Source organism: Vespula pensylvanica, chromosome 20 (genome assembly GCF_014466175.1).
Source record: "Vespula pensylvanica isolate Volc-1 chromosome 20, ASM1446617v1, whole genome shotgun sequence".
Taxonomy (NCBI): Eukaryota; Metazoa; Arthropoda; class Insecta; order Hymenoptera; family Vespidae; genus Vespula; species Vespula pensylvanica.
Window position 1 is genome coordinate 3,592,466 of NC_057704.1, and position 19,011 is coordinate 3,611,476.

At 29.1% G+C, this 19,011-nt stretch overlaps 4 protein-coding genes across 5 annotated transcripts; 2 read left to right on the forward strand and 2 right to left on the reverse strand.

Annotated features, from left to right (window-relative positions):
* Positions 1 to 189: 189 nt before the first annotated feature.
* Positions 190 to 7,179, reverse strand: LOC122636134 (RNA-binding protein 26). Of its 2 annotated transcripts, none has more exons than XM_043827080.1 (10): positions 7,012 to 7,179; positions 6,066 to 6,184; positions 5,673 to 5,970; positions 4,491 to 4,655; positions 3,981 to 4,342; positions 3,322 to 3,570; positions 2,446 to 2,946; positions 1,461 to 2,245; positions 1,050 to 1,304; positions 190 to 927 (listed from the first exon to the last, which is right to left on the reverse strand). In XM_043827080.1, exons 1-10 carry the CDS (start codon positions 7,068 to 7,070, stop codon positions 847 to 849), a joined length of 2,874 nt encoding a protein of 957 aa, XP_043683015.1. In that variant the 5' UTR covers positions 7,071 to 7,179; the 3' UTR covers positions 190 to 846. The 2 variants fall into 2 exon arrangements, with proteins under 2 accessions (XP_043683015.1, XP_043683014.1); XM_043827079.1 differs by having other exon boundaries at positions 2,446 to 2,958.
* Positions 7,180 to 7,344: 165 nt separating this feature from the next.
* Positions 7,345 to 10,239, forward strand: LOC122636136 (septin-2). Its single transcript, XM_043827084.1, has 8 exons — positions 7,345 to 7,917; positions 8,156 to 8,273; positions 8,371 to 8,707; positions 8,858 to 8,969; positions 9,034 to 9,226; positions 9,309 to 9,436; positions 9,529 to 9,702; positions 9,787 to 10,239. The coding sequence occupies exons 1-8, from the start codon at positions 7,888 to 7,890 to the stop codon at positions 9,958 to 9,960; spliced, it is 1,266 nt and encodes a 421-aa protein (XP_043683019.1). The 5' UTR covers positions 7,345 to 7,887; the 3' UTR covers positions 9,961 to 10,239.
* Positions 10,240 to 11,164: 925 nt separating this feature from the next.
* LOC122636140 (proliferation-associated protein 2G4) lies at positions 11,165 to 15,438 on the forward strand. Its single transcript, XM_043827087.1, has 7 exons — positions 11,165 to 11,319; positions 11,975 to 12,209; positions 12,437 to 12,599; positions 12,698 to 12,877; positions 12,979 to 13,227; positions 13,391 to 13,537; positions 13,868 to 15,438. The coding sequence occupies exons 1-7, from the start codon at positions 11,235 to 11,237 to the stop codon at positions 13,970 to 13,972; spliced, it is 1,164 nt and encodes a 387-aa protein (XP_043683022.1). The 5' UTR covers positions 11,165 to 11,234; the 3' UTR covers positions 13,973 to 15,438.
* Positions 15,439 to 16,616: 1,178 nt separating this feature from the next.
* On the reverse strand, positions 16,617 to 18,483 carry LOC122636139 (NEDD8-activating enzyme E1 catalytic subunit). Its single transcript, XM_043827086.1, has 4 exons — positions 18,088 to 18,483; positions 17,624 to 17,984; positions 17,221 to 17,550; positions 16,617 to 17,100 (listed from the first exon to the last, which is right to left on the reverse strand). The coding sequence occupies exons 1-4, from the start codon at positions 18,333 to 18,335 to the stop codon at positions 16,735 to 16,737; spliced, it is 1,305 nt and encodes a 434-aa protein (XP_043683021.1). The 5' UTR covers positions 18,336 to 18,483; the 3' UTR covers positions 16,617 to 16,734.
* Between the last annotated feature and the right edge of the window lie 528 nt (positions 18,484 to 19,011).

The window sequence follows — 19,011 nt, forward strand, 5'->3', positions numbered from 1 at the left end:
TGTGCATGTTCAAATTGTATATTTATAAATAAAATACTTACCTTCTTATAAAACTGAATGGTTTATGTGTAACAATGATATATTATTTTTGCAATATATATTGAAACAATCTATGTAAATTATGCACTAAATATCTTTTGGCGTTACCAACTTAATTCACTGACATTAGGTAAAACAAAACAATGAAAATTATACATGATACTGTACATGATTACAGGAACAATTTTTAAATAGTACATTTAAGTGAAAGTAAAAAATCATTTACACTACGTTAAGCGTTATACGCTATCTCTTATGAAGAAGATCTAGAATAAGCTATGTGTATTATACAAATTATAAATATAGTTTTCTCGCTTTCGACAGAAAAATGTTTTAGAACTACATATGCCTATTTACTCTAGATTTATGTACTACATCATAAAACCTTATAATATCATAACGAGAAATAATCGCAATTCTACAGATGAAAGATGAGGACTTAAAGTTAGAATAAGAGTTTCCCATACAAAACATAGCGATTTTATTCTAGAAATAATGAGATAAATTTGGTTAGTCGTGTTGTGGAAACTTGTATACTGGCCTATTTTCGTGATGCGCATTATTGGACACAGTATAGACATACCGCTATAATGCACACGCATATTTAATAGTATTAACAAGTATTGTAATGCTCATTATAACGCCAATGAGCCCATAACGTGACTTTTTTGACAAAATCATTGTATTTGAAACATTAAGCAGCGATGTAGCAGTCGTGAAAGAACTGAGCAAACATCGATATGCCCAAAAAATGCTACTACCACTGTAGCCAATAACGCACTTTTGTCATAAATAACGCTGATGCTGCTATCGTCGCCAACTGCGTGGTTCCCCATCTTCCTCCTCTTCCTCTTCATTTTCTTCAAGAAGTAATGCTTCTGCTGTTCCCTGTAAACACGAACGTTTACATTAGCGTCTATCATTGCTATTTATGATATCGGTTTATCATTATTGTCTCGTTAGATTTGTAATTTAAACGTTAAAAAGGAAAAAAGAAAACTGAAGCATACTTCTAAATCGATTTCTTCTTCAGTTGTTGGCGGTGCTTGTTCAGAATGTACAGAAAGTTGTACGGATGAATTCAAATTATTTCCACTTCCACCGCGATGTAAGTGATGTCCGGACACCCAGGTTATAGATAATAATCTATCTTGAAAGGTACGGCCTTTTAACATTGCAACTTCGGCTTCTTTTCTGGATTTATAATTGATTACAATAGATGGTGTTGTATCGTCTATAATTTGGTTCACTATTTCTCCAAATTGCTAAAAAAGGAAGTAATAATCCTTAATATTTCATAAGTATATAAAGAAACATTTTCTTTTCTTTTCTTCATTTGTATTAAACATATAGAATCTCAAATGGTAAATTCTATCACGAATAAAGATTTACTATACTTATAATTATATTAATCGACTTACTTGAAAATGTGCTAGAACATCTGATTTTTCCTCCGTTTCGTAACCTGAGACTAGAAGACTCGTCGGTCTGTGATCTACTGAAACGTGAGCGTAACTTCCTCTTCCACGACCCCTATACGAAACTGCATGAGTTCCTCGTATAATTCTACTAGATCTCGCACCTCTACCTACACCTGGACTCGCATGTAAACCTAATGCAGCAGCTTGAGCTCGTAATTCATTTAATCTCTTTTGCAATTCCCCTGCATCTTGACCTTCCTGCTGAGCAGTCATTAAATCTAGCTCAGCATCTAAAATCTCCTTTTGAGTTTGTTCTTTGGATTTTATCTGCGATTTATTTCCACAAATTTGTCCATTTGCAGCTAAATCTTTACGTAAATTGTCAATGGATTGTTGCATAGTTTTAATTGTTGCCATAATTGCATCCTTCTGTTCTGGATTCTTCTCCGCTTTATCTATTAGAACTCTAATTTCTACAAGATGTTTGTCTAAAAGTTCTTGCTTTCTTTTCCTTAAATCAGCAGTTAATTTTATAGCTTCTTTACGTTTTTCTTCCTGCTTTTTCTTTAATGTTTCTTTAGCTGCCAGTATCTCCTGCGTCTTTTTTATTGCTAAAACCTTTTCTTCTCGTGTAGGAACTGCTGCCGCTTTTGGTGATGTTGGAATCACATTCTGTGTATTTTGTTCATCCGACGAGCGACGCGTGGGCACATACTCATTTTCCTCCGATTTTGCTGGCAAATTTAGAGCAGCACCTAATCTTTCTTTTACGGAAGGACGGCAACCTTGATAAACACAATTATATGTTAATAAAAATTTGAGGATAACAATATGTTAGATTCGATTTATTGTTATTAATTTATAGAGTTATTAATTTGTAAATAGAAAAAAGATTAACTATTCTTTCAAATATTTCATAAATCATAAAATTAACTATTTTTTCAAGAATTTCATAAAACATACAAAAATGTAATCTTTGATTTACCTGGTGGTACATTTTCTATAGCTCCACTAACTGAATTATTATTTATGTTATGCCAAAACACTTTTATAAATCTATTATTCAACACAGCTTCAGTGCTTCTGTATGCAGCCTTAGCTTCTGTAGGTAACTGAAAAGTAACCAAAGCTGCTTCTGGATCACCTCCAAAATTAACTTGAATATTTACAATTTTTCCAAATTTGGAAAAGTGATTATTCAATTGTGTTATATTGTTTAAACTTCGTGGAACTTTCTTTAATTCTAAAGAACAGTTAGCTGGATTGTGCACTGCTCTTTGTTTTGGTCCAAGACGATTAAAATCAAATGCTTGTTTCCGTTTCAATGGATTTGCTTGACTATGTGTTATTTCTGTCGAATTTGTGTGAGGAATTACTGGTACACTAATCAATTCCCTTTGACCTCTTCCATAAAGTCCAGATCCAGTTTGTGGATGTCTACCCCATGGCATTCTTGGTTCCATACTAGGGGCATCTGGATTGTATTCTGCAAATGCATCTAACATATTCTTGTTATTGTCATTAAATCTAATCAAATATTATTGTCATATTCATTCAATATGATATAATATTATAACTTTCTTAATTGCATAAACTTTGTAACAATAAACAATATCTTTCTACTTTAATGCTCGCTTAACTGATACTAAATTATTAGGGATCTTTTAAACAATTTTGCCATCTAAATTACTACTAAATTATATTCAATGAAATAGTATTGATCTTTGATAGTATTTCAAAATAATCGATCTCTTATTTGAGGATTAATATATTATTCTAATATAATTACATATCTTCGATAGAATATTGAAACTTTAATCATTGTAAAAAAAAAAAGGTATTATATAGATATACTTCCTACCCATATTAGAATGATGTTGATTTCGTAAGTGCGGTGGTGGCAGACTTGCGAGCGGAAGGTGTGGTGGCGGTGCATTGCCATTGGGACCTGGAGGTGGATCAGGTACTGCTGTTACCGGTACTGTACCTGGAGCTTGATGACTATGTGGTCCAAAAGTCAAAACACGACTTAGAGCAACGTCCTCCAATACAACAGGATCAGTACCATGATCATAAGGACAAAGATCTCCTCTCATACAATATCCTTTCTCTATAAAAAAAAATATTCAATATTCAGGTATATACTTCATATATTCTATAATCATCAACCCTTTCGTTACGAAACTACAACCATAGTCTAGTATTTGATGCGACAAAGTATCAAATATTACGCTTTGTCAGCAATAAAGTATTAGTTCAATCAGTGATAAAAAACATGGCTGGTACTCGCGAATGACGTTGCCGTATCAAAAGGGTTAAAATTCATGAAATTTGGGAAGTTATTATCATTCTGCTATTGTTTCAATTATCAATGATGAAATTACTTAAAATATATCATTAAAGGTATTCTTAGATAGCTTATTGCTATTCATGTATTTTAGTAAAAATTTTTAAGTGACACAATATGTATTCTTTGAAAAATTCAATTTGATAATGTAATCATAGTCAAGAATTACGTACCATCAAAATCTCTACATCTTCTCTTTGCTTGAAAAGGACCAATTTGGTTGCTTGGCATATTAGATGCAACAGCAACAACACTTTGGATCGATTGACTTGTAGTAGATAACCTCATGTCTACGTCTCCGTGATTACTATCTTGTGTTGGAGTACCACCACCCGGACTTCCTTCTACCCGTTCTGATCTATCTACATCCAACCTCTCTGAACGTTCTATTTTTTTACGATCTATGGATCTTGATCGTGATCTGGACCTCAACGGGGTTGGAGATCTATTTCTGAAACGTGCTCTATGATCGCGACTATCGGGGCCATCTCGTAACCTTGGTCGTATTGGAGATGTACTACGACTTCTAGTGCGTCTATATAAACAAAAGGAAAACAGAAATCCTTATTACTCTACCCTCGCCAAAATTATTCTTAAAATTATCTTTATATAAATATACATTACAGCAATTTGATAGAATGCATATAAGAATAAACCATTTTAACAAGAATCGTTCGTGCAACCTTCTGTCGTGTCGTCTAGCTGTGATAGGTGGAGATTCATTCCGCCATGGACGACTCCTATCACGTTCTCTGTCGCGACGAATGTGTTCTCTGCTTCTTGATCTGCGTCTATCTCTTTCCCAAGAACGCGATCGTGATCTTGTCCTTGATCTCATACGACCACTCCTATAAACACATTTGCAGAAAAAAAAGTAACACTTAAAATATTTTTACAAGTATATTAAATTTTTCCAAAAAGCAAAAATAATTATATGGTTATGCATTGAACACCTTCCTTTTTAATATCTATCCTTGTTCTACTATATTTTATATGAGACTTGTACAATAAAAAGAAATTATCTCCATAGTGGCTGCTCCTAAATGTTCTTGAATCCAAGCTTATATGTTTACTTTTTTATCTAGTATAAATATAATACAGCTATAACCTCTAGTACACACCGCTTGCTGTGGAGATAATCTTTTTCTATCTTATAAACTTCATCAAATAAAACAAATTGGATCAGGCAGAAGTTGTAAGAAAGAAAAATGTTCCTAAATTTATGTCCATCGAATCTTTCTGCTTAGATCAACTTCCTGAGCACTCCCTATAAGAAAGATACTTATTGAAGATAGACTCATAAATAGGAAGCAACAATATCAAAGATGAAATTCACAAATATTTGCAATAATGATATTAAATTAATAATTATTAGTTTTTAAATATGATTACAACAATTATTTAACAAAAAGTATTATTAAAATCAAGTTAAATCAAATAAAGAATTTGCAAAGATTAATATTCATATATTAAATCTTCAAGTCTATTACAATAACTTTAATTAATCACAAAAAAGATATACTAGAATAAATTAATAGAATTGCAATTTTATTATTGTTTTTAAATATTCGTACCATATATTATGAACCATTTTATTATAGTATGATAATTTCATTAATTACATTTAGTTACTTACAAATATATGCTGTATATTAATGCAATGTTAATAAAAATGTAGAACCTTTTTTCATGTACATAAAATCATATTTATTAATTCTACGAACATAAGATAAACAACTATCTAAATTAGAGGTTCAGGACTACTAATGAGAAAAGTCATATTATGCATTACGATACGCTATAAATTGACAATTATATTATGTTTCAAAATTAAAAAAGAAATAATATTTAAAGAAAACACTTACCGACTACGAGAACGTTTTTCTTTCTCCTTATCACCCTTATCAGAATCAGATTTTCTTGTTTCACGCTTGCAAATAGCTGTAGGCGTCGAACCATTTACTTGAAGTGGTGCAACAGGATTAGTAATTACAGGAGCTAAAGAAATTGTTGCATCTGCAGTTTTTTCTGATGTTACCACTGGAGGCGGTGGATTTACACCTGGTGGAGTTCTACCACCATCTGGATCTCCCTTAGTTGGTGGAAGTATATATTCTTGAGTCTCCAAAGTTTTAAATAATAGCTCCACAAAATTTTTAGTTTCTATTATCATATATAAAATATATAAATGATTAACTATTCGTATTGATAAACATAAATTTACTAAAATTTATAAATTATAAAAATAAAGAAGATACCTTGTTGCAAAAATACATCAAGCTGTTCTACCATACAACCTCTTAACTCCTCTAAGGTTTTATCTTTCTTAACCAAGGCATATACATATTTAGCTAATGCAGCAGGATCTGCATCACAGCTGTAAACAATATATATATGTTACTATATATTAAATTCTATATATATATATATACATATATGTATATACAATATTATGCAAAATGTAAAGAGAAGTTTAAAAACGATCTTATTACAATATACACATTTATATTTATAACATACATATGCTTTATAAAATTTTGTTTTACTTCATGTAAAGCAGTAATATACTGGAATTACTTTCCTATTAAATTATTTTTTAATACTATAAAAATATAAAATATAATACAGATTGCTAAATACTATACGTTATATATACATATATGTATATAATATATAATATATATATATATGTATATACATATATATGTAAGGTACATATCCATACATATGCACGCGCGCGCATGTGTATGCGCGCGCGGCATAGAGACACACACATAAAGATACACATATGAAGTATCTCTAAAGCGTTATTAATATTATTATACGATTGAAATTAATTTATGAATACACATATGCATCTTGTAATATTATAATATGCAGATGTAAAAGTAATGATAAAAAAAAATAGTTTACTTTATGGGAGTTAAAAGTCTCAATAACCCTTTAATGAGAAATTTTCATTGCAACAAGAATGATATAATCATTTAATTAAGCTTGGAGGGACATATGTCGGCGATCCAAAAATTGTGATGAAGTTAATTTAAATAATATCTTTTTTGTGAAGTAAAAAACGGCACATGTACGGCCATTTATGCATCGTATAGATATATTCGTCCGCGCGCGCATACATACATACATGCATAGATGTACGCATACACATATACGCAGCACACAAAACGTACTTGGACAAGCTGGCCTACTTACAGCGGCTCCAAAACGGCAGTAAGCCACGCTTTGAATTGATCTGGATTCTCTATTATCATTTTTAGTAAAATCGCAATGAAAAATGCATAAAAGTCTTCAAACGCACTCGTTAGTTAAACGCTTTCTGGGCGGGAATAAGCACTCTTCTATGTAAAGACAGTCGCCATTCTGAAATTTTACACCCAATATAATTTTCATGTAGATAGACAACCTTGTTCCAGTAAACATCACTAGAGACGAAACGATCAAATTTTGCGTATGCGCATACGTTTGATCTTTTCTGGGAACTGAAACTACATTACTAGAATGTTCTCAGAGCGAGCAATACGACGGTAACGCCATCGTCTCTAGCCAACGCTTCAAGAAGACAACAGATTTCCATTATCCTTTTCCCAATTTTCGTCGTTTTTCCAGTGTTCGCGTACAATGTTTCATTATCATTATTCATTCGTTACATTTTCGTTATAGCGTTATCATTATCTTGTTAAATAAAAACATAAAAACTGTTTTTAGTGAAATATTCACGTTTTGTAACCACGTCGCCTCCTCTAAGTACGGATCAACAAGCCGGTGCTATAAAAGACGAAAACCCTATACTGTCTGTAATAGGATATATCTAGTCAAGTGACGGAAGGAAGAAAAGATATTCATCCCGGATACAAAACATTTCTTGTTATCGATAACTCCTATTATGAACCTTTTGTAATAGTGTTTCAATACTCGGTCGTCAGAAATTATTATCTTATTGAATGTATGTGTTCACGCGCGGATTGAAAGATACTGCTTTAGAAAGGCTGCTAATAGTAACACGTGGCGTCAATCCGTCAAATTTAGTTTGAAACATATCGCACTGTTTTTAATCCATTCTGTGTAAAAATGGCGAGTTTAGAGCTCGAACGAGGAAAGGTATTACAATTATGAGCATTTTAATTTAATGTATTTTTTCTCAATCAAAAAAATAATGTTATCTCTAATAGGCGTTATTCCAAAAAATACAATGATCATTGTAGTAACTGTATTTTTATTTGATTAACTTGATATAATTGCAGTTGTAATTGTCAGAATAGTATTATATCATGACAATTTCAATACATTAAAAATTTTATTTATTCTTTTTGTCTTCATAATATATCGGTTTTTCCAGTTGGACTCTTCTATACGCAATTTGAAGCTCTCAGGTCATGTAGGTTTTGACAGTCTTCCAGATCAATTAGTAAATAAATCAGTTCAAAATGGATTTGTATTTAATATACTTTGTATTGGTATGATATATTATTATATTTATAAAGGAACAAAAATATATCTTTTTGATCTAATACTAATTAATTATATAATTATAAAATTAATAAATTTTTATAGGTGAAACTGGTCTAGGTAAATCGACTCTTATGGATTCATTATTTAATACCAGCTTTGAATCTACTCCAAGTCCACATAATCTAGCATCTGTAAAATTGAAAGCACATACCTACGAATTACAAGAAAGTAATGTTAAACTTAAACTTACCATTGTTGATACAGTTGGATATGGGGATCAAATTAATAAGGAAGATAGCTTTAAAACAGTTGTTGATTACATAGATGCACAATTTGAAGCTTATTTGCAAGAAGAATTGAAAATCAAACGCTCTTTATCAACTTATCATGATAGTCGTATCCATGTTTGTCTTTATTTCATTTGTCCAACAGGTCATGGGTAAATATTTTCAAGAAAGCAATATAAGTTTTGATATTCTTACGAGTAAGAGGAGTTTTTGGTTTTGACAATATTACTTCATTTTATTTTATTATACTTACTATTTTACTGATTTCTTAATATCAATTATAATTAGCAATGTGTTTTTAGGCTTAAGTCAATTGATCTTGTATGTATGAAAAAGCTGGATACAAAAGTTAACATTATTCCAATTATTGCTAAAGCTGATACAATATCAAAAACTGAACTGCAAAAGTTTAAGGTAAATAATTTGTAAGTTTAATTTAAAATAATTAGTATTTTCATTTTATGTAATTTTCTTACAGAGTAAAATTATCTCAGAATTGCAAAATAATGGAGTTCATATATATCAATTTCCAACAGATGATGAGAGTGTAGCTGATGTGAATTCTAGTATGAATGCACATGTACCTTTCGCAGTAGTTGGTAGTACTGATTTTGTACGAGTTGGAAACAAAATGATGCGCTCACGTCAATATCCTTGGGGTACAGTTCAAGGTAAAGAAATTAATACAATATAATATATCACTGATACTTGATATTATATAAACAAATAATAACAGAAATTTATATATAACAGTGGAAAATGAATCTCATTGTGACTTTGTAAAGTTACGTGAAATGCTCATTAGGACGAATATGGAAGACATGCGTGAAAAAACCCATTGTCGTCATTATGAATTGTACCGTAAGAGAAGATTAGAGCAGGTGAATTTTTATATAATTCTATCAATAGATAGTATTTCCAAGTCTCAAATGTGTAACATTAAATTGTGAAATAATAAAATAATCTATTTTAGATGGGATTCAGTGATGTTGATAGTGATAACAAACCTGTAAGTTTCCAACAAACTTGTGAAGCAAAAAGATCTATTCATTTACAAGAATTACAACAAAAAGAAGATGAAATGAGACAGATGTTTGTTGCAAGAGTGAAAGAAAAAGAAGCTGAACTTAAAGAAGCTGAAAAAGAGGTAAATCTTATTAAGAACTTTCATTAAAAATACAACTGTTTCTTATTATTTGTGCAATTTTAATTTTCATGTAAAATATGACAGCTCCACAATAAATTTGATAAATTGAAAAAAGATCATACGGAAGAAAAAAAGAAATTGGAAGAAAGTCGGAAAAAACTTGAAGATGATATCTTAGAGTTTAATAGGCGCAAGACGCAATTTGCTCAACAACCACAGCATCATACGCTTACATTAGGGAAAAGTAAGAAAAAGTAATATATCTAAATGCAAAAATATAATCCTTGTATAAGGAGATATTAACAAAAATGGAACTATAATCAGGATAATAATATATTACAGTATTCATTTACAATTTAGATGCAATATTTATCCAAAGTGTAAAAGATATATAATCTTTGTAAAAAAAATAAAATAGAAAAAACAACCATTGCACAACATAATATAAATTTTATTATGTCATTATTACTAATATAAATATTTACATATAATGCATAAAAATTGACTTAAAATAAACTCATTTTGTAACAATTGTAATTATTTTAGTGATTTTACTTTTAATTTATATTGTACGGTAATAAAATATTTTTAAATTACCTTTTCTTTCAAAATGGTTTTTAAAGAAATATTTTAAACAAATTGTTTATAAAATTATTAATCTGTAGAAGTTTCTGATTTTTTTATCTTAGGTTAAGTTCTTGATATCTTTATTTCGTAAATATCGTATATATATTCTTGAATAGTTTCCCTTTATTTTTTAATAGTTTTGTTAACTGTTTAATAGATAATTATTTAAATGAAAAATATACGTATAGCTTCAAAGTAAAAAAAAAGTAAGAAAGTAACATCAGCAAAACAAAATTGTATGGCACATTTCCGCCATCTTGATACATCACTTTTATATTACCGTATAATGCATTATTTCCAACATGGTTGCTTATATAGTTTATGATTGCACGATGTAAAAAATAATGAGAAGTGAGGATTGGTTGGAATATGAGCTATATGGTGGATTTGATATTAAGTTCGCTTCTAAGCACGATCTATTCATGTAGTATATATTTTATATGATTTAATAGTTATGTGTATTAAAAGATGTGTGTATGTGTGTGTATGTATATGCTATGTGAAAAAATTAATGTTTCATTATTTATATTAAAATGACGGCTATATTTCAATTTCTGCCGCATATACATATAATGAGACACGTAAATTCTATATACCATTATGATCATTTGTAAAATTATCAAGTTATTATTTTCAAACAATCAATGATATTCTTTTATTATGAAATGAGAAAAGAATTAGTACGCTTATGATCGATGTTCTTTTATTTTACTTGTTTTAAAAAAAGTAGTATATACATCGTTCGAAAAAAGATTCAAGTAAAAATCTAATCAAATCATACCGGCATATATGATACTCTTATAGAAAACGTTATAAAGCATACAGTGGCGCCGACTACAAATCGAAATACAAATTATACAAGAGCTTCTGAAATCACGTGACCACAGATGTAGTGTGCTGAAGACATGGCGGACAAGGAAGAGCCTGAGAAGACCATTGCCGAAGACTTGGTCGTTACCAAGTATAAAATGGCTGGCGAGATAGTAAATCGTAAGAAAACATCTTACCATTCTTTCGAGAAGCTTGAAAATCAAAAATGATTTGGGTGTATGTTGCCGTCAATGGTTACTTGGCTCAATTTTGGTACGGCCATATGGAACGTGGCGCGCCAATGCCGGGCTCTTACCATGTGGGATAGCTAACATTGACTCTCGTTTTAGTATTTTTTTGAGATATAGGTTTCTTGAAATTTGAACAAATTTTAAGAATACCGCTCTTATAAATATCATAATTATACGCTTCTGCTTATTCTCGATTTTTCTATTAAGTTTTATCAGAGAATTAGCTTTAACATGAGATTTTCGAATGATATAAAATATTCTCAGTAATGCCCGCGTTTTCTTTCATACTTTCTAAGTAATTGAAGCAGTTGAAATGTCTTTATACAAAATTTAATTTGGACTTAATATATTTACGCAATTGGAATTAAGAACATTTCTATACAAAACTAATATCTCTTTTTTAATAAACAAATATAAATTTAAGGATTATCCATAAAACGTGATTTATAAAGTAATGCAACCATTATTAAAATCTATAAACATAACCATTTTAAAAGGGAATTATTTTAAAAATATACTAGAATAAATAAAAATGTTAAATCTATTATTTTAATTGTAAATTTGAAGTACCTTATTTATTATAGGTGTACTGAAACAAGTTTTAGACAAATGTATTGTTGGAGCATCTGTGAGAGAGATATGTGAATATGGAGATACGCTTTTAACAGAAGAAACTAGTAAAGTTTTTAAGAAAGAGAAGGAACTTAAGAAAGGAATTGCTTTCCCAACCTGCATATCAGTTAACAACTGTATTTGTCACTTTTCTCCTATTGCAAGTGAACCGGATCTAATACTCAAAGATGAAGATATGGTTAAAGTGTAAGTGCATATTATTTATTGTAAAATAATCTTTAATTGCTTTACATAAGTATTAGTCAACACAATTTATAGGTGTGCTTGTCAATGAAAGCAGTTTATATCCGTGCACTTGGATAAATCCATTATTTACATAAATACCACTGTGTTAAGTACAGATACCAGAGGCAGTCTAATGTTGTTAATAGTAAAGTAAAATAACATTGGTCATTGTAATGTATAATTTTTAGTGATCTTGGAGCACACATTGATGGCTTTATAGCAGTTGTGGCACACACTATAGTTATAGGCTCTTCGACGGAACGCAAAGTTACAGGTAGAAAAGCTGATGCAGTTTTAGCTGCACATTATGCATCTCAAGCTGCGCTAAGACTTTTAAAGCCTGGAACAGAGGTGTGATACGTTACAATTTAAAAAATTAAAATATAGAAAATATAATTTCCATGGTGAAATTAAACTGCATCAGTCTAATACTAGCTATATTTTTGTAGACATACACGATAACGGGAACAGTAGAAAAAATTTGTGATGCATATAAGTGTAAACCAATTGAAGGAATGTTGAGTCATCAATTGAAACAATTCAAGATAGACGGAGAAAAAACTATAATACAAAATCCAAATGATGCGCAAAAAAAGGAACATGAGAAGTTCACGCTTGAAACCCATGAAGTAAGAGAAATAAATTATGTATTTTAAAGAATTAATCATTGGAATTTCACAAATAATAAGCCAGTATATTTATATATAATTATGTTAAATGTTTCTTTTAGGTGTATGCAATGGATGTACTTGTTAGTACAGGTGAAGGTATTGGACGAGAGCAAGACACTCGTGTTACTATATATAAAAAAACTGAAGAAACATATCAGCTTAAGCTGAAAGCATCTCGCATGTTTTATTCAGAAGTTTCCAACAAACATGGACTAATGCCTTTTAATCTACGTACCTTTGAAGATGAAAAGAAAGCAAAGATGGCAGTTCTTGAATGTGTTAATCACAGGTTGATTGAACCATTTCAAGTAAGGAATTCATGAAATTTTATTAAAGTATTAATTTATAAATATATAAACTATTTATATTAAAATATAAAATGTTTATATCTATATCTATATATATATATATATATATATATATATATATATATATATATATATATAAATATCACATTTTAAATTATTTCAGGTGTTATATGAAAAACCAAATGAATATGCTGCACAATTTAAGTTTACGGTATTATTGATGCCTAATGGGCCACATAAAATTACTGGTATTCCTTTTGATCTTGACATTTATCAGTCAGACTGCGTAGTAGAAGATCCAGAATTGAAGGTATACAAAATATCTATCTAAACTTTTTAGATACTATTTTTATGATTTTTATGATTTTTATGACATGTTCTAAAAAATTTATAAATAGCATTTTTTTACATTCTGTGTTATTATTACACATTTTATTTAATTTTCAAAGAAGAACTATTTGTATATATTGAATTATTTAGCAATGTAAAATTTTTTAACTTCAACATTTTTAACTACGATATATTTACAATTATAAATTGAATTAAAGAGGAAATAATTTAAGATGATTGTTCAATTGATTACGACGTACGAATGTCTGATGTTTAGTCTGTTTTTGTAACAAAATCATTATCTTTGCAGAGTCTTTTATATACTTCTGCAAATCCAAAATCTGCGAAGAAAAAGAAAAAGAAGGCCGAGAAAGCTGTAGGGGAAGTAGCAATGGAAGTTGACGCTAAGGCCTAACACAATGAAGTTATGCTCGCTATGATTTATTGTCATCAAGCACTATCCCTTTCATATTATCTAGCAGTATAAAGAGTAAAATCAGAAACTTTTCAAAGAATACTGTATTTCAAATTTTATTCTTAACCATTGATGCCCACTTTGACAAAATGTAGAGTTTTATGTTATAATGCTTTTATCATTTCCATACGTCTTATTTACAAATTCAAGTTCAGCCAATGCATAAAAGTGCTTATAATTTGAAAAGTGTCTAGTTTTACTCTGTAACAATGACACTTCATCACACTTCATGTTATAATTCATTGACACTTACGTTTTTATACCAGAACGTCTTTCAATGACGCAGAGATTGTTACTCTACACAAATCTATGAATGTTCTTGAAAAATTTTTGCGGAAATCTTACATTACCTTACATCTTACATAATATTTAAACTAATGTCACTTTATTAACAATACGTAATTGATTTTTGTGAAATATCTCGATTAATCGAACCGACAATGAATCGTATATATATACGTTTATTAATATTCATAATTATTTAATTATAAATATGCCTTTGTTTTACATATAGCATGCACGCATCATGCATATGTTTCTATATGTATGTGTGCGTGTATGTGCGTGTACGCGCGCGTAAGTGTGTGTCATAAATATATACATATACCGCCTTTGACTTTCTTTTACATATAGGGACAAACTTTTTGATAATGTTCATTAAAACATAAACTACAACATAAACAAATTGCATTACCCTCATTAACTTCGGTTATTTTAATAATCAATTTACGTAAATATAAACTAGTCACAAAACAGCAACAATTTTGTCTCAGTGGAAGTATAGTGGGTAGGGTTAAATACACTTAATTTGATAAATACTAGTTCTATACAATCTGATTTTATACGTTATCTCAGTGGTATTTGGGAATTTAAACTGTAAACACATTTGGCTTGAACTTGTAAATTTGGAAAATATGTCTGCTAGGGCTATGCATAAACAATGAAATACTAATAAGTTTTAAAGTGTTTCGTTGCGCAAATTCCTCGACGGAAAGGCAATCATTCTATAACCTATATTAAGCACCTATAAAAATTTTATATCGGCAATTGAGAAGTACTTTGCATAGATCAACATTTGCTTCTCGTATTGTTCGCATTTAACGAAATGGAAAATGGACCTCTATCGTATGACATACTTGGAAAGTATTCGACTTATTGAGGTAATAAGCGCAAAATATTAACAATGTGTGTTAAAATAGTTTTATATAAAAAGGATAGATGTGTCTGTTACAAATATTTTTTCTAAACAAATTGTGTGTATATGTCGAATGTTACAGAATGTGCTTATACGACGAGAGATATCATAATCTTCTGACTGTGCACTGTCCTTCCTTTGCTTTTAATCATATTTTAAGATTCGATTTATCATTATATTTATAATAATGGTATGTAATATGTTCCAACTGGCTACATTATTTATTTTATGTAGTCTAGCGCATGATAATATAATATTGTGAATTAAATTATATATGTTATGATCAAAGCAATATAAAAAATTTATACAAAAAAGGACAGTGCATCATAAATGTTTATTAACGCGATCATACAAAATAAAAGGTAATATTATTTTGATTAAATTAATATTTCCGCGATAGTTACAGTATAAAATGCATTTTTACAATTAATTCATAAACAAATGCCATATGATCATCATTATAATACAGTTTTAATGTGTTAAAGGCCTTCTAATATTTATTTTCTTTTATTTTTTCATCAAACATATATAAGAATGTCTAAGAAATTTTAATAATTTTAGATCATGACAAGTAACAAAGTGATAACAACTGTTAAAAATTCTTTTTCTATTTAAAGATGTTAAATGGAAGTAGGAAAAAAAATATCGTTAAAAATATAGGTTTTAATTTAAAATGATAATTTGATTTAATTAATATTGTTTTGATTTAATCAAGTAACTTTGGCCAATTTTATCAAACATTGTGTTATATAATTCATTATTGTAAAATATGAATCTTAAATCCTTTTCTTCAAAACTGGTTTAAAAAGTCGAATTTTGTGGTTTGCGATATATATTGAATTTTTATGAATTCGCAATTTTTATTCGTATAATATTTCAAAATCAATTATCTAATTTATAATTCACCATGTGAGTCATGCAGAAAACTTATATACTTTATCAAAATATCAATACATGGTAAGAAATGTTTTAACTCTGAGTCATTACACCATGTATAATGAAGAGAAGTTTTTCATGACTATTATTACTTGTAGAAATATACTATTAGTAAATATGTACATACATTGCAGAAGAAAACATATTGCAAAATGTATGGTAGGTATTTCAAAATGAGTAAAATAAGAGCGATAAGTACTTAAATAATATACTTATTTAGAACAATATTATTTTAAACTCACCTTAACATGTGTCAAATAGTGAACTATTTAACACTTAATATTATAGAAAAATCACTGTCTTACTAATTTGAATTAAAACCTATAAAAAATATTCCTTTAGCAAAAAAGAAAAAGAGGACATCATAAGAAGCAAGACTTTTATTATAAATCTTTTTGTTTTCTGAATAGATCAAAAACAAATGGAAGGTTATTTTAAAAGAAATTTTAAAAATAATGGGAAGATATTTATTTTTTACAATATGTGTTTTGTATTTTATTTCTTTGATATCACCACAATAGTCTTGAATATATTTATTATGCAGAATTGTAAGTATTACTAACAGTTTTAATTAAAATAAAAATTTCAGTCGTATTACAATTGCATTTGGTGTTGTGCTATCAGCAACATTTATTTCATTGCCATCTTTTAGTCCAAGATCTATTAATGTTTTAGACAAATTCTCACGGGTTTTTTCTTCAATACTTGAAACTGCTTGTATGTATAAAGTTTTATTTTTACCCTCAATATTGGCAGTAAGACCAGGATTTTTCATTTGTAAATCAGGTTTGTTACATAGCAGTTCTATTAAATCTTTCAATTTGAATTTAGAATCTGTAATTACTATTTCCTTTGCTAGTTGACTGCACGCCACACAGTCTCTTTTTCTTTCTGCTTCATAAGTATATGTATAAATTCCATCCAGATCATTAAGTACCTTATAAACAAAAATATTATAAATAACAATATTTTTGTTATCTTATACATATAAAAATGCTGAAAATGCACCATTATGAAATAAAATAAAATACAAACTTATTTAATTAAATATAAATACCATATAATTATTTAAGGATGCACTACAACTACTAGCAAGCTTAAATGCTTCAGTTGCACAAGTTGCAGCAATTGTTGCGTTCGTAGATGCTACAGCAGGTATAATGTTTTTTACGACACCTTGAACGAGTCTATATGTTAAACCCTGTATACCAAACTGAGCTGCTCTTTCACTAGATTTTTCATATATCCAATTTATATGTTGTGGATCGTCGCCATCTATTATAGACTCAAATGGATTTTCTTTTGGCCATTGTATTACTTTAACATATTCTATACAATGTTCTGGTAAACGTGGTGTATTAGCTATTGTGCACAGTGGGTATGTAATCTATAAAAACATATGCAAAGAATTTTTATTTTGTTAGCTTCAAATATTAAATGTTAATATTATGAGTGGTTACTTGTGGTGGATATAGATCTAATGTACACTCAATGCAAGCTGTTAATCCAGGTAATATAACTCTTGCATTTCCTTTAAAACCTTCAGTTCCTCCATCAATCATAGGTACAATGCTTGAACGATCTAATTCACCATCTTCATAAACTAAAAGAGATAACAGCATACCATTGATCCATCTTCTTGCAACAATAGAATCTAAACCACAAATGACAATATGAAATTGCCTGTAAAATGCTTCATCTTTCATTTGTATTTTGCAACAATGCGGAACTACATTGCACCCAGAGATTCTAGAATTTATATATCTTGCAGCTACTTCAGCTTTCGAAGAGCCAATATCTTTATGACGAAACAGGAATTGTCTGAAAATTAAAATTCGCAGATCGTCTTTAGTTTGTAAAAATAAAGAATTTTAAAACAAAGTGATAATTGAGCATATGATCTATCTAATAGTAAACAGTATACCTATTAAGATTAGATAATTCAATAGTATCCATATCAATCACATGAATTTGTCTAAAACCCATTAAGGCAAGATCCTTTAATAATTCACAACCAAGACCACCAGCACCTATTACAAGTATTTTACAATTTTCTAAAAGAAACTGTAATGTTTCAGAAGATGGTTCAAAATCTGGTCTACAAAACGGTCCAGATCTTTCCAAAATTTTTCTTAAATTACTCCATCGTCTATGTGTATGATCAGAACCCATTTTTTCAAAAAGATGTATAAGAACAATTATTTTTAATCAACTCTAAAAGTGTCAATAACGTATCATCGTAAGCTAGTGAAAGAAATTGTTTTATCATCGTTATGTATATTTCGTATGAGTATACATATATATAGATACATCAATGATCGCTGACACTCTTGATAATATTGTAATATATTAAATTCCTATAGTCATATAAAAATTGAGAATACCTAGTAACTTTCTGTAGTAATGTTTGCGTGTGAGAACTATATCACAGCAATCTATAGGCTGCAATTATATTATATATTTCATCAATTATATTATATATATCATTTGCGCAGAGATCGAGCAACTAAAATAATTATTAGATTTTATAAATTTATTTACTCTTTAATCATTGGTAATCGGTATCATGTAATAGAAATATAAATTTTTGATATGATGTTTATAGATGTTCATTGAGCATTTAAATGTCTCTGGAGTTGCACAGAATACAAAAATCTATATGATAAAATATATATATATATATACATTGTATTTAATACTTATATATGAATACTCCTTTTTTTTTTATTAAATACTTTAAAGTTAATTCGGATCAAGGAAATTTAATTTGGTATAAAAATGAATCAAACATAAATGTTAAAAAATATTAGCATATTTAATAAGATTTCGTGTTAATTAAATTAGTTAT